General features: G+C 39.2%; 1 protein-coding gene across 7 annotated transcripts in view; it reads left to right on the top strand.

Annotated features, from left to right (window-relative positions):
* vamp4 (vesicle-associated membrane protein 4) overlaps nucleotides 1-11260 on the top strand; it is a 102419-nt gene extending 91159 nt beyond the window's left edge. For 3 of the 7 annotated variants that reach the window (XM_070887371.1, XM_070887372.1, XM_070887373.1), the window contains 2 exons: nucleotides 5590-5641; nucleotides 6292-7196. In XM_070887371.1, coding sequence (XP_070743472.1) covers nucleotides 5590-5641; nucleotides 6292-6320 — 81 coding nt within the window. In that variant the 3' untranslated portion in view covers nucleotides 6321-7196. The other 4 variants (XR_011594093.1, XM_070887374.1, XM_070887376.1 and 1 more) reach the window with 4 other exon arrangements.
* The last annotated feature ends 4539 nt before the right edge of the window (nucleotides 11261-15799 follow it).

The raw sequence follows: 15799 nt of genomic DNA, 5'->3' as shown, positions 1-15799 counted from the left end.
CACTTTTAAATAGTTTGTTTCTTCAGACTTTTTTCTGCTTTTTAAATCCTTCAGAAATGAGAATTTATTGCAAATTGTGCCAGTTGAAGAATTGGTTGTATTGATTTCATGTTTGCTATTCCATAGACAGCACATCTATATATTGAATGAGGAATAAATTGTCTTTATCACTCGCCAGAAAGGTAGATTTGTGTGTTGGGTTTGTAAACATTGAGGTTACTGTGAAATGCATTTCTCAGCAAGTACCACTAGCATGTGCTTACTGGATATAACATAATGAAGCAATTACAAATGTAAAAAATGCCTGTGTAATACAAGTGCTGGATTAATTCTGACACCAAAAGGAGTTAAATTCTTCAAATGATGTGTGCAATATTCGTTGTATATAAAATTTGCTTTAGAACCTAAATGTATTCCTTTTTATGAAGACTAATAAGTAGTCCATAACCTCAAAACTGACCCCAGTGTTTTATACCTTTATTGGCCCGTCATAAATAACCTTTAATTACAGGTTCTGTAACAAAGTTTGGATGGTAGAGGACAGCATGCTACTCATGAAGTCCGTTTTTTAAAAACAAATGAATGCTTCAGAGTCCTTAGAATTGATTATTTGAGCAGAATAGCTACAGGGCTGTACTCGTACGCAGTCACTGTAATAATGTGCTAGGTGAACTCTGCAAAGAATTTATGGGTTTTGACTGACATTTGTGATGCCACATGAATAATAGCGTTTCCGGACCCTGTATTTTTAACAAAAAAACTTAACAGCTAAGCTTGGAATGTGTGGAACTCAATAATTTCATTGAGGACAATATAATGAATAGAATAATCGTGTCATGTTGTCAATGACTTTCACAATTTTACTGAAGGAATTCTGTTTCACTTTTTTCTCTTAAATTCTTTATTTGATCTGTTAGTGGCTATCATTTATTTATGCTTCCTTGTTCTAGACTCAACCAAGGTGGAAACAGTTTATCTAAATCCATCCTATCGAACCCGTTCATGATTTTAAAGACCTCTTATCAGATGTCCTCTCAGTCTTCTCTTTTCCAGAGAAAGTAGTTCCAGCCTGCTCAATCTTTCCTGATAATTGCATCCTTTCAATTCTGGTAAAATTCTTGTAAATATTTTCTGCACTTTCTCCAGTGCTTCAATATTCCTTTTGTAGAATGGAGACCAGAACTGCACCCACTACTCACATGGTTCTTTCCTCTAGAAATTAACCCCAGTTCTTTATTTGCACTCTTTATTGACTTATCAACTTGTTTTGTTACTTTTAATCTGTATTCCCAGATCTCTCTGCTCCTCTACCCAATTTAATGTCTTGCCTTCCAAGGAATAAGTGGCCACCTTATTCCTCCTACCAAAATTTAGATTTCCTTGCTGGGACCCACCCCAAGTTTCACCCTGCATGTATTTCAATTCTATATCCTGCGCTAAGTCCTGCTTGCTCATCACATCTGACCTCTCCAGTCTCCATTTGTTCCCCTATTCAAATGTGTTAAATTCCAAATCATCATTGTCCTCGTTTACAGATTCCTCTGTGACGATGGGCCCAAATTTCCCCAGCACTGGGCTCTTTTCTCGGCGCCCAGTGAGCTTTTTTGCGCCGAAGCCCAGTTCAAAGATTCCCCAGTGTTAGGGCGCTGGCGTGTACGACCAGCGGCAGAATATTTGGCGCCATACATTCTGCCGCAGGTGTATCTGTAAAAGAAGGTTGTGCGCCATTTCTGTGCATAAGGCAAACTTTCCCCACCAACAAAATGTTTTAAATCAGCGCACAGACCCTAGAAACACCGTAGGAAAAACCCTTATCTGCAGTTAGAGAATCCGAGCTGGCCCACTCCTATCCCCGGCCGAAGGGACTCCCTGTCTCTTATAAATAAACTTTTAGGGAATTTAAAAAGCAAACAATAACTATAGGCAAGTATAAAAATAGAAATAAATGTAAACTTACCATTAATGCTGCACCTGCGATGATAAATGTCAGCTTTCAATGAAAGAAAAAACCTTTATCTTTTTTCTGCGATCTTCTCCCTCCCCAAAATCTTCCATAAAGTGCAGGGAAACCTTTTACAGTTACCATGATTGAAAAAGTAGCAGACAAATCAGAGTTGTCTTCTTTAACCATCCAATGCAACCTTCTCCCGATTTTCCAGAATGTTGACTGCAGCCGCTGCTAGCCCCCGGCCGAAGGTCCTCCGCGCAGATTTTTTTTTTGCCCATGCGCTGTGCGGTTCTGGCGCACACTGGAAGCCCCGCCCTGCGAGATCAGCTCGGGTATCGCCAGCGCCAGAAGGTGCGCATGGTGGAAGAAAACTTGGGTGTTTTATTTTCAGCGCTGAGGGGCCAAATGAAAACGGGCATCCAGGTAAGTGAGCGCCATTATTTTTTATTAGAGAAACTTGGGTCCTATAACCCAACCTTCCCTCACATTGGAATGCCTTCTACACTAAAGGAGCTAAAATAAATGCAAGTCATTGGTAGTGGTTGTAGTGCAATACTATACAGCTTTACAGCATTATTCTTTAAAGCAATAGTTTCCTCCATGTAATTCCTTCTGTGTAATCTTTTTATGAACGAATTTGTCCATGTTGCAGCTTAAATGCATTGTTACCCTAAATTTCCCTAATGTAACTTGGTGTTACAGCACATGAACATGTGTTTCTAGTAGATAGTGGCGTAGAAAATCAATGAAATGAATTTATACTTGAGGTGAGTGCACAATACAGTGCCTTTTACCTGTAGCCTGCTGGCAGGTCTGTGGAAATTGCTGTCTTCCTGAGCTAACCATTTTGAAAATCTTCACCTCACACACTTAACACATCAAATCTTAATATTGCAGCAATGTTAGGCTACTAAGATGTCCGGAATAGCTTTATTAGTGTCTTACCAGCTCTATATACACCTTTAATTGAGGCTAAAAACTTCCACTTGCCTTGTCTTCCCTCATTTTTCCCGTTTCCCCCACCCACCGCCTTTTATTTTAAATTAACTTTTGCTATATTTCTGATTGATCCCATCCATGCATTGTATGCCTTTTTTCCTTTTTGTCCAGTGCCCCTGGGTCACAATATCCATTTTACAGGTGGCAGTCACATCAAACAAATTGGCCTGCAGTTAGCTGATTGAGATCTAAAACTCTGAAGAATGATTTTGTTGTATCTATGACATGACTACCTGAGTCTTTGATCAGTTTTTCTAGCTACTGAGGGCCAAGGTATCCATAGCTTCTATGGCCTAATCATACCCGGACAAGATCTGTGACATGGGGCTGGATTTTCCACGGCATCTCCGCCCAGTTTCTCGGCAGTTTAAGGCGGAAAACCACCCGGCGCAAATTTCCAGAAAGAGTTCCGCCGGCGATTTTGAAATACCGCTGGGCAGCGGACCGTCCAAAAACCATTATCTCCCGAGTTTTGGCTCAGCAGTGACCTGTAGGTAAGTAGGAAAAAAAACGCCCAGGAGAAGCAGCGATAGGTAAGTAGCCCTGCAAAAAAAGGTGCAAGTTTGTGGGTTTTTAATAATTATTTTAAAATTATTTTACAGCGATTAAGTTGAAAAGGGTCCTGAGAATGTGTTCTGATTTTTTAAATTTTGTTATTTGGAAAAAATATTTTTTGTGTTTTTCCCCCTCCTGGGCCTAACCCGCAGCCTCGGTCTAAATTTGAGTAATTACCGCCCAAGATTGCGTTTTCCGCCGAGAATCGGGTCCATTTTTTTTCCTCCGGGTGGAATTTTTTGTGGAATTTTTCGCCCGCGGTAATTTTAAAATCTTAACGGTATTTTGGGCGGCAATCCGGCGCAGGCGGATTTTTTGGAAATTCTAGCCCGGGTTTCTGATAGTTTGTCACAGATAAGCACGTTTGTTCACTGTGAAATCAGATTCTGAATTATGAATGAATGGGAAATATTTTTGTCCTATTTGTAAATTTTGTACAAGATCATCTGGATTACTGAGATTTATGAAATGTGTAAAACTAATCTCCTGTGGCATTTCACTGGTAAATAGCTGACCCTTTCTTCACCCTGAGAGATGCCTTTGAGGATTTTTTGCTGCATTCTGGCACTGAGATCAGTAAATCATAATGAACACAAAAAGGTTTATTTACCAATCTTTAAACAAACTGTCTAAAACTTCATAATGGTGACTCCTTTTTGACAATTGTATTTACTGCTAACATAGTTTTAATTTATGCCACCCCCCCTCTTTTTGTTCTTTTTTTTAACCTTCAGATCGTGGCATAACAACTTTTTGGAAGCTTGTTTTGAAACATAAGTTATTTGGGAGTTTTGTACCGTGATCCAACCAGAGGTGTGTGACATCAGACTGGATGTCTGAATAATCCAAAAAATGTGTCTTAGGAGGAAAAAAAGCCCCCAAAGACACATGCAACGATATCTCTAATTTGCAATAGATACTTTTAGTATTAACATTTTTAAAGGAGGATGTAGCTTTAGAATTTGTTACTTGCGATGGGCCTCCTTCATGCATTTTATTTTTTACTTAAGCTTAAACTTCTATTTTGTTTTTAAGTATCTACAGATCCCCTCCATTGTCATCTAAAAACACTGATGTCAGTGATGTAGGTATGCTGTGAAGGAATCCCTTGATCCACTATCGCTCCATTTCAGTCTGTGCAACACCAAACAGATAAAATGGGGTTTCACAGAGAAGCTTTATAAATGCAGAAACAAATTACTTGTTTTATTTATTTACTTTTATTAAGAATTTACTTTTTCAAATGTGAAAGGGCTTTGTTAAAATTTGAGGGCTCTACACTTACACTGCTACACAAGTGGAACCAGTACTTCACACCAGGAACTTGAGCATAAAATCTAGGCTGACACTCCAGTGCAGTACTGAGGGAGATCTGCACTGTCAGAGGTCCCGTCTTTTCGATGAGATGTTAAACCGAGGCCCTTTTAACCCTCGCAGGTTGACGTAAAAGACCCCAGGGCACTATGTCAAAGAAAAGCAGGGGCATTCTCCCCAATATCCCGACCAACATCACTAAAAAAACAGATTATGTGATCATTATCACATTGCTGTTTGTGGGAGCTTGCTGTGTGCAAACTGGTGCCATGTCTCCTACATTACAATAGTGACTACACTCCAAAAGTACTTCATTAGCTGCAAAGCACTTTGAAACATCCTGAGGTCAAGAAAGACGCTATTTAGGTTATTTTCTTTCATTAGCAAGGGTGATATAAGAGTGGCAGGCGGCTCAGTAAATGACAGACACCTACTTATTGTTGCTATTATTAGAAAAACTCTGCTCTGCTTAGAGTTTATAGGTAAATATATCTGTTCAAAGGCAAGCCATGACAAAGCTTCCATTCCCAGTTGATCTGCGTGGGTTACTTATGCAACAAACCCAGGTCTAACTAAACATTATGTGCACGCAAATAAAAATCTGATGCTCAAAAGGAGCAACAACGGAAAATGGTCTTAACTTTAGCACAATACACATTTCCTAAACTACAAATAAACAATGTCCTCTGTATTTACAGATATCACTGTTTAACAAAGGTACAGGAAAGCTTGCATTGTACTATTTTTTGACCTTGTTAACTTTTCCATTTCAGATGAAGGCCATCGTATCAGTGGTCGTTATAATTGTCTTGCTAGTCATCATCAGTAAGTATGTTTGTCATCCTGCTCCAGTTGAAATTCCTCCTCAGCCATACTATTCTGGTGTGTATATGTCAAGGGAGACTATATTATTTATTCACCGTATTCTATAGGAAGGAAATAAACTGTTTTCATTGCAGTGTGTGTTACGTGTAGCTCTTCTTCCTTTAACTATATTAGACATTTCCCATTTATCCCTTTACCACATTCCTGTTGGTGTCTAATACATTGTTTTAAAAGCATTGTTATTAAGAATAAGAAACATCTAACAATGACTCAAGTCTACAATCCATATATCCACTGACCATTTAGGAAGCAGAAGCATATTTTTGAGAAAAAGTTAAATAGGCAAGATAAAATTAATTCTGTGTAAAACTATTAAAGTTGAATTGTTTTTCAGGGAACATTGGAGGAAATACTAAAATGCAGAACGGATTCTTTTAATTTCTCTCTTTCTCATTGCTTTATTAATATTGCCCATTTTTAAGGAGCCACTCACTGTCCGTATATACTGATGGATAAATTTTGCATTAGGGAATAGGAGAGCTGTCGGCAAGTTTCTTTGAGCTGATAATATTTATGTGGTGTAATGTGTGCTTTTCCAAGTAACAAATGAAAACATTTTTGTTAACAAGTGGTTTTCCATATCTTTGCAGTACCTGTAATTTTGAAGAATCGCTCGTGATGACAAGACATGCACAGCATCAACGCAGGAAAGTTACTGCCTCGATCTCCAGAAACTACTTGAGATATGTGCATAATATCTCAGTTATTGTAAATAGGAAGTATGTTTCTGTCCGTCTTTTGCAGAAGAAAACTGCACTTACGAGCACTCACTGCAATGAGTACCCTTCAGGAATAGGGGACCCAATACATTACATAACTGCTACCTACAGGAAGGATAGTCTATTTCCTTTTTAGTGTATTGCATCATTGCCATGAATATTTTTTTACTCTTCACTTATTCTATTACTATAAGACCTGGTTTCTAAACATGCTGTCAACAATTTATTTTTCCCCAATTTTTACTCGAGGGCACTGGCTCACCTTTGGTATATGGTTCCACAGATGCAGACTCCCCTCTGGGTACCTTGCTCAACTGGGCAATCTTTGCGTGTGAGTCTAATCAGTGAGTGTTGGTACTCTTTTGGACAACGGAGGGCATCACAACAAAGTCCAATCCTGTCCCCTCACTCTCGGATGTGCACGTGTATGGATAGGAATCAGGAGTGGGAATTCTAGCAATTTTATTCCCCCTCTATAGCCCAAAGAGTACTGAGACTAATTGTTGTGCCCAATCTTCTATCCTGGCTGAGATTGATTAAACTTGTATAATCCCAGGATTGAGCCTGGGACTTTTGCTGGTCTGTATGGTTCAGTACTGCACCAGGTGGTGCAAAGTATATGCCGAACTGATGAAGACTGACTGGATTCTACACTGAAGCAAGGGTCAATGCTTTTTAGTACAGAGTCCCCTATTTCTGAGCAGAATCTATTCAGTCATACACTATATCTATTAAGAGACTATTTGGACTAGTTTATAATAAATTATATGCAACTATTTTCTGACCGTGCCAAACTGTTGTGTTTTAATTTGAGTGCTCTTTTGTCCTGTATATTATTTTAGAACATTTCTTTATGCTCCAGAATTTTGAAGTTCACTTTTTTTTAATTAAAAATAACTTTTAAATTTAAAACCATAATGGCTGACAGATCAGTCAGATTGCCACTTGCACACAAAGTTTGGTGACTGGATTCACTTGTATTCCAGTTTGGTGGGACATCAGGAGTGAAATTATCTGTAACAAGCGTTCTTGCACAGTCCCTGCCGTGGATCAGCTGCAATCTATGTAAAGTTAACTCTTTATGATCTTTAAAGATAAAGTTTTAAAAGTGCGCTGACAGCTTGCTGTGCTGCTTTTAGATTTCTAATGCTAGAGAGGAGCTAACTGAATTTTGACTAACATTTCACTGGCAGGGGTTGGTGAGATGAACTAATTGCTGCACCTAAGGGGAGATCTGATGATTACTGGCTCGAGAGGGTATAGTTAGACAGCATAACCATGGCTGAGAAATACACCAGATATAGTGCTGCTGGTGGAGTGTAATGGACTTCAAAAATTGAATAGCATGGGCAATTACATGCCCATTTACTCTGCTGTTTTAAAGATGTAAAATGCTTCAGTTCTTTATTGATTTAACCATTATTTCTTGGCTGCTATCTTTTAAAAGTAGCAATTTGAACTTCTTGCAAAGCTTCCTAAGTTAGGCCCGGAAATTACATCTATTTCAGGTCTGTCACACACCCACGTGTAACACTTTGTTACAGGTGCAAAATATATATTTTTTAAATAGTAAAGACAGTCATTGACCCGAAGCCTGAAGTTACAACCGTATACGGATTGACCATGGCGATTTATAAATAGGTGCAATTACCTGGATTTGCCTATTTAAAGCAGTGACCTTAAAGCTGCAGGCCAGATTAGCAATGAAACAACATAACCATGCTCTCGACCCCAGACCAGCCACTTGATGCCCAATGACATCAGATCTGCTAGTAGCAAAATAAAATTCTGATATTTGTGATTTCAACAATTTTTTTCAAATAACTCAGACTTAATATTGATGGAATAGTCTTCATTTGATTGTAATGACCTTTATTGCAGATGCATTGACAGCATAGCCGAGACTTCTTTGCTGCCTTAATTTCCAAATTGAACCAATTACCTTGAAGCATAGCGGGGTCTTCGAATGAGAGTCAAAAGGAGCGTAAAATTTTGTGAGAACAGAGTGGAGTTTTTAACCAAGAAAATCAAGTACCCTGGAAAGTAGCCGAGTAAAATATAAGATTGTAAAATACTTCCCTAGAAGGCTTACAAATGTAATTTGTTTGTGAATGAGATGGGTTTATGTGGTAAAATTGCATTCCGCTTCCAAAAAGAATACAGTTTAGCACAGTGTGAGACAATGGTTCTATGCTTTCTGTGTATTTCACATGAACTTTAAACAATTTTGCCTCTTGGGAATGTTGAGCAGAAGGTGTTAGTCACTAATGTCCATTAGGGATGGTTCTGAGGAAATCCGAGCTGCAAGAATTTAAACTTTATGATGAGAGATTTTTGGGTGACTATTGTATACAATGCTATAATATAGCACTGCGAGATAAACTGGAATCCATATATAGTGATTAATTTGGCAAAAGATCACCAAATTCACCTGAGCGTTACAGTCTTAATCTGCAGGCATGATGACACTTTGGCAATGCAGGTGAGGACATGGCATATCAATTTCAGGCACGAAGAAGCAGCGATTCCCCGTGGTGTTATTTCACGCCTACACTTTGATTGTTCCTTGAGAGGCAAGCGACTCCCGAACTGCAGCAATGGTTGCTGATGGCAGTGTGACATCAAAAGACGAGTCTCTTCACAAGCCCAATTTTAGTGCTTTTGCAGTCCACCTCTTGAGAGATGTGCCTGATCTCATGAGAATACCCAGCCGGTTCAGCTTTATTATCTTGGGAAAACTGAATCCTGGCTGTGAATGAATGGGCAGCCCCGGAAAGTGGTCAGTACAACCAACTTGTACTGATCTCAAGCGCTGGAAAATTATAGCATTCAATGTACTTGGAGGTTTAGCATTTAACAAAATCCACATTCTACTGTAATAATAGAGTAGGAGGCATCAAGAATGGTCAGGAGATGTCCCTCAACAAATTTGAGTAGGAGCATCCAGATAAGTGAAAATGTTAACTCTGCAATGTGTGGAACTGGTTTTCCAAAAATGTTTATTTGTCTGGGTTGCTGCTCTTCTTAGGCAGGCCCCCGGTGTACACTAAAATGAGTTCTAAGGTGACTGATGCAAGGCCCTGAACTTAATTTTAAAGGGTGGAAAATGCATGCGTGAATTCTTTTAGCGTGAATTCTTTTAACATGAGATGGCCGTTGCACACCAGCTACCACACGGACTTGACAGAGCAAGGTCTTGGTCCAGTAGCAAGGGGATCGAAGACGATTGGAGACCAGGCTCTGCCGTATGGGCCAAGCCACTAGATCCAGAACACCTGTGAAGCATGCTGGGATACAAAAGATCCTTTACTAACAATATGATTTAAAGTACTGAGCATGACCTAAACACTAATTATACCACTGTCAAATAATGAGCTGATACATTGGCCTCTAAAATAATTCATGTGTATATACTAATATTTGTAAAAGGGAGATTAGGGGTTATTGATCTGCTGCGAAAATGTGCAAAACTATAGATTTTTAAAAAAAGAACACAGCCCTTTTGGAATTTCACACATTTAATATGCATTTCCACTCCCTGCTGTATAGTTAGCAGCAATGTATTGTATTGGACTGTGTATAAAGCCTTTTTGGATACTAGAATTGAATAAAGGGGGAAAAACAGCACACTTAAGCAATTTGTTCCTAATTGCTAATTCCTCTACAGTCACTTTATCAACCGGTTTCTAAAGGTTATATAGGCACATAATCTAAGAACTTTAGTGTTTATACAGCTTTTCTCTGTTTTTACCCACAGTCATAGATTGATGGTCTGCAGATCTGGTTTGTTCAAGTCCTTTTGAGATCAACCATTGACCCAGAGCGCAAACAAACTGAAATGGGTTTTCATTCATAATCAAAATCAAGGGTAACTCCTTTCTCATAGTGCAGTTTAATTATTTATACCCTTTGTAATTCAGTATTGAACCCAATTAAAATTATCCACATAATGAGGAATTCTAAACATGCTTACTTTCTCCCCCCTCTGTACAGTATTTGTGAATCTTCAGTTTGCTTGCAATATGCCTGGAACATGTTTACAACTGTGTGCGCTTGTACTTCCTCCTTCCTGACCCCCGCTTCCTGTGCCCCAGCACTATGGATGGTTCCTTGGGCAAGAGTACAAACAGGTGCTATACTCGCAGGACTTTGATAGTACCATTTTGTACATGACTACTGCAAGACAGTCTATGAGGTGGCTTGGGTCATTTTTGTACTGTGGTTTCCCTCCTTCTCTTTGCGGTAGTACCTTGCCTCTTGCTCAGTTCCTCTGCTGACTGTCCACCTGTGATTGACAACTGACTGGGTCACAGTGAGCACAGATCTGCTTATAAAATCCATGGTGCAGGCTTTTGCTTTTACCAGTGCAATGCATTAGAGGGCCACGCTTTTCATAAGTCATTGCTTCTGACAATTTGTTTAATATCTTTCACAATAAATCCGTTTCATTGGGGTGGTGTAGTGGCCACTGTGAAGAAACCAAGATCATTTTGAAACAAATTGGAAAAAGACTTGCATATATAGGGAGCTTGTCGTGCCAAATGTTATTTTGTGCTGTAACTGTGTTTTAGTGCAATTGTATATTTTAGTCAGTATGTTTGCATTGTGCAGGCTATCTTTCACTTATTGTGTATAATATATCTGGGTGAATACAAGGACAGTTTGACAGCATGCCCTGAACCACAAAGGGAAACTACTGAGTGTTGGTCTAATTTCCAGGTAAAATATTAAATCCTTTTATTGTCTGTGATTTTATTTAATTTTTTGTTGCAATATGATGTGATTTGAATGTTTTGATTCCTTTGAAAGTTGTACTGAGAACTGTGAAAATAAAAAGTTGTGCACCATCACAAACCCTATTCTTTCTTAAAAAGAAAGCACATACATTCTGTAAGAGTAGGAATATCCCAGGCTTAACGGTCTCTCTGAAATTTGGTTCTCCTTTAGTTTCAAGTTAAAATTCCAATAAATCAATTAATTAAAATCTGTACCATTCAATAACCAACATTACCCAATTACCCATCTGGTTGTTCTGGTCCTCGGATTAATGAAGAACGAAGGCAAATTGTTCCCTCTTTTCCCGGTTTATATATTTTTTTTAAGTTACAGAATGAAAAAAGCATAAGCAGGGTGTGGGTGACTCCCAAATATTACAGAACAACTCCCTGATAGCTGTGGTTATGAATATAAATTTTACACAACTAAGATGGATCAGACTTTGCTGGGGGTGATTCAACCAAGGATTTTCATACAACAGTGCCTTGGACAAGTTAATTTCCATGGCACTTGGAAAAGATTAGACTTTTTTAAACCTGCTGTAGAACATAATTCAGTGATCTACTTCTGGTAAATATGTTTAAAATTATAGCAAACAATCAAATATAATGTGTAAAACTTTTTTGATTATCCTATTAAACTTTTACAATCACCTGTTTAGCCACATGGTTAGTGGTTTAATAGCCTGTTAGCCATAAATTTTCCACAAATTCAAATCTATTTATCTCAAACTTTCCCTAGTATCTTAACCATTTTATTTTGACTCTTGCACAATAATGAGACTTGAGCACATAACGTAGGCCCCACATTAGTAGAGGTGCCTTCCTTTGGAAGATCCAGTCTGCCTGTTTGTGTATTCAATGGTATTGTATGTTGATGTCAATTCCAATCCAACAGCTGACCTGGTAGAAATACCGATATAAAAGTAGTTTTATCTTGTACATGGATCATATCTTGAGTTTAGTCAAATACTGTAGATCACTTGCCTTTGTTACAGGTTTACAAACTGCCAATTCAACCTAAGGTCTAATCTTGGGACCTCTTGTAACAATTTATATTAGAAGAAAGAGGGAACCCTAATAGGAGTATGGTAAGAAGGTAGATCAAAAAATAACCTGTGAGGAACAAACTAAAATGTACTTCTAGTTGAAAAATTAAGGAGTTGCTAGAGTAGACTAATGGTAGTGTAATAGCTGACTAAATTAAGTCATCTTTGGCAGTCCCTCGGAGTCAAGGATGACTTGCTTCCACGCTAATGAGTTGTCAGGTGACTGAAGAGACCAATGCGGGACCTACAGGTGGGGCAGACTGGTTGAAGAGACGGGTGAGTGGGGTGCTTGAGTTGTTGTGCGCTCCTTTTGCTGTTTGCACTTGGCTTCGGCATGCTCCCAGCGAAGAGACTCGAGGTGTTCGGCGCCTTCCCAGATGCTTCTCCTCCACTTTGAGCGGTCTTGGGCCAGGCATTCCCAGGTGTCAGTGGGGATGTTGCACTTCTTCAAGGAGGCTTTGAGGGTATCCTTGAAGCATTCCTCTGCCCACCTGGGCCTCGCTTGCTGTGTCGGAGCTCTGAGTAGAGCACATGTTTTAGGAGTCTGTTATCGGGCATGCGGACGATGTGGCGCGTCCATTGGAGCTGATCGAGCTTGGTCAATGCTTCGATGCTGGGGATGTTGGCCTGAGCGAGAACATTGATGTTGGTGCACCTATCCTGCCAATGAATTTGCAGGATCTTGCAGAGGCAGCGTTCATGGTACTTCTCCAGTGCTTTGAGGTGCCTGCTGTACATAGTCCATGTCTCTGAGCCATATGGGGGGGCGGGTATCACTACTGCTCTGTAGACCATGACCTTGGTGTTGGGTTTGAGATCCTGGTCTTCAAACACTCTCTCCCTCAGGCGACCGTAGGCGGCACTGGCACACTGAAGGCGGTGTTGGACCTCATCATTGATGTCTGCCCTTGTTGACGGTAAGCTCTCGACATATGGAAAGTGGTCCACGTTGTCCAGGGCCTCATCATGGATCTTGATGATCGGAGGGGGGGCAGTACTGTGTGACAGGGGCAGGTTGATAGAGAATCTTTGACTTACAGATGTTTACTGTAAGGCCCATGTTCTCTCAAGTTAGTGTGGTGCAGTTATCCCCATTTTTTCAACATCTAAAAGAGAAAGTTCTGTAATGCTTTGTGTATAGAGCTCCAATTGGCTTTCCATCTCCTGACTGAATGTTAAGGAAATTGCACATTGTAGGTTTAAGCGTCATCTTGTGTGATATTTCTTTGTGTACAATCAAAAACTTTTAAAAGTACAGAAATATTGTAAATGTGATGCTTTTTTGCTAACTAATAAGTTTCCTGGCTCCCAAAGACTAGATGGTAACACAGTACCTTTCTTTGTCACCTATGCATATGTAATGCTATCCAATGCGTATCCTTCTTAAAGTTACCTTTCCTCCTTAATACCCTTTTGCCTGCACAAAATCATTTGACTCATCATACTGTAATAGTTACCTTTAGCTTCACTTTAAGTAATCCTAGTAATTGTTTCCTTGATTCAGGTCCAGAAACAATGCTCCGTTTCAATTGCTCAACAAGGTTATCCTTTTTATATATAAGCATGTCACTTTCAAATATGTTCAGAAATAGCTTCCTTTTATAGCCATATATCTAGATTAAATTTAATGCAGGGCTGTTCTAATAGCTAAATACTCGGCAAGGCTATTTTAGGGGGCATAGTCTTAAAAATTAGAACCAGACCTTTCAAGAGTGAAATTAGGAAACACTTCTGTACACAAAGGGTGGTAGAAGTTTGGAACTCTCTTCCGCAAATGGCAATTAATGCTAGATAAATTGTTCATTTTAAATCTGAGATTGATAACTTCTTAACAAAAGATTTAAGGGATATGGGCCAATGGCAGGTATATGGAATTAGGTCGCAGATCAGCCATGATCGCAATGAATGGCAGAACAGGCTCGAGGGGCTGAATGGCCTACTTGTGTTCCAGTGTTCTGAGTATGCCATGTAAGTGGGTTCAAGAAAAAAATTAGGTATGTTTCTGGAGAGAGAAGGGATTTAGGATTATATGAGAAGGCAATTCTTTGGGCTTGATTTGTTGAATAGGAACAAGCTGATTAGTCTCAATGGACTTTATATTAGAGCTACTATTAGTCTGCTATAGTTACTGTCCACACTTTGAACTTTCATCTACAGTATTGTCAATTGAATTACCACATGTTCTATCAGTACATTATTCAGTGTGGTTTATGGTTCATGTATCTCTGCTCAGCTTTCCCGCCCTTTCAATCATTTTATATTCTCAATCATTTTATATTCTCTAGTTATGCTGTTACTTGAGAGAGAAAAAAAGGCACATTTCTGTCCTGATGCTGTGTTTGGAGCTGAGTTCATATTGAATTACCTTCTCTAAGATATTGGCAGTGTTAAGGTAGTGAATGACTGCCTAATATCTTGCTCAGTACTGACCTAACTTATACAATATTCCTTTCACTTACTGCAATTATCGCTGCATGATTGCAATAACACATTGTTAACACAACTTTTAAAAGTACATTTGGGATGTAATCAGCGAGTGCTGCACAACAGGTGTCTGTACTTTGATAATGGGCTTGGGAGGTTTTTAAAAATATATATTCTCAGGCTAAATGACTGCTTAATTCTACTTGTATCACATGTGAAGAGAGTTTCAGTTAATTATTTCTGAAACTGGTACTTTAATGATGTATAATTGCACTAGACACATGTGCATGCATAATTATTGGAAAAGACTTGAGCACATAATCTAGGCTAACACTTCATTGAAGCACTGAGCCGCTGCGCTGTCAAATGAGACGTTAAACCGAGGCCCCATTCTCCCCTCTCAGGTGGACGTAAAAGATCCCATGGCACTATTCAGAGAAGAGCAGGAAAGTTCTGGTGTCCTGGCCAATATTTATCCTTCAACCAATATCACAAAAAAAAACAGATTTAACAGCTCATGTATTTCATCGTTGTTTGTGGTAGCTTGCTGTGTGTAAATTGGCTGCCATGTTTCCTACATTGCAACAGTGTATTACACTTCAAAAGTACTTAATTCGCTGTAAAGCGCTTTGGGACGTCATGAGGTCGTGAAAGGTACACATCTTTTCCTTTCCCTTTCTAACATAGGATCATTAAAAGACAGCTGTGGTCTATTTGGTTGGTAGCAAAATATGTCAGCCATTCAAACCACACATTCCCCTGACCAGCTACAGTTATATAGTTTTGGCATCAATGTATATTGCTTGTAGGTTACTTTTATTGAAAATGGAAAAAAAATTTAAATGACAGCTATTGTACGCTGTTAACATGGTACATTCCAAATAACTTACTCCCATAATAGTAGCATCATCTTGAAACTAGAACCAGGCTTGCAATCAGGAAGCACTTGTTCACACACAGGCTAGTAAAGATCTGGAACACACTTTCCCCAAAAGGCTGTGGATACTGGGCCAATTGATACTTTCAAGACAGATCAATAAATTCTTGTTTGGTAAGAGTATCGAGGGATATGGAGCAATGGCTGGTAAATGGAGTGGAGGTATAGATCCGCCATGATCTAATTGAATGGTG

Source organism: Pristiophorus japonicus, chromosome 8 (assembly GCF_044704955.1).
Source record: "Pristiophorus japonicus isolate sPriJap1 chromosome 8, sPriJap1.hap1, whole genome shotgun sequence".
In the NCBI taxonomy this organism is placed as follows: Eukaryota; Metazoa; Chordata; class Chondrichthyes; family Pristiophoridae; genus Pristiophorus; species Pristiophorus japonicus.
This window is presented reverse-complemented; position numbering and strand designations above follow the sequence as displayed.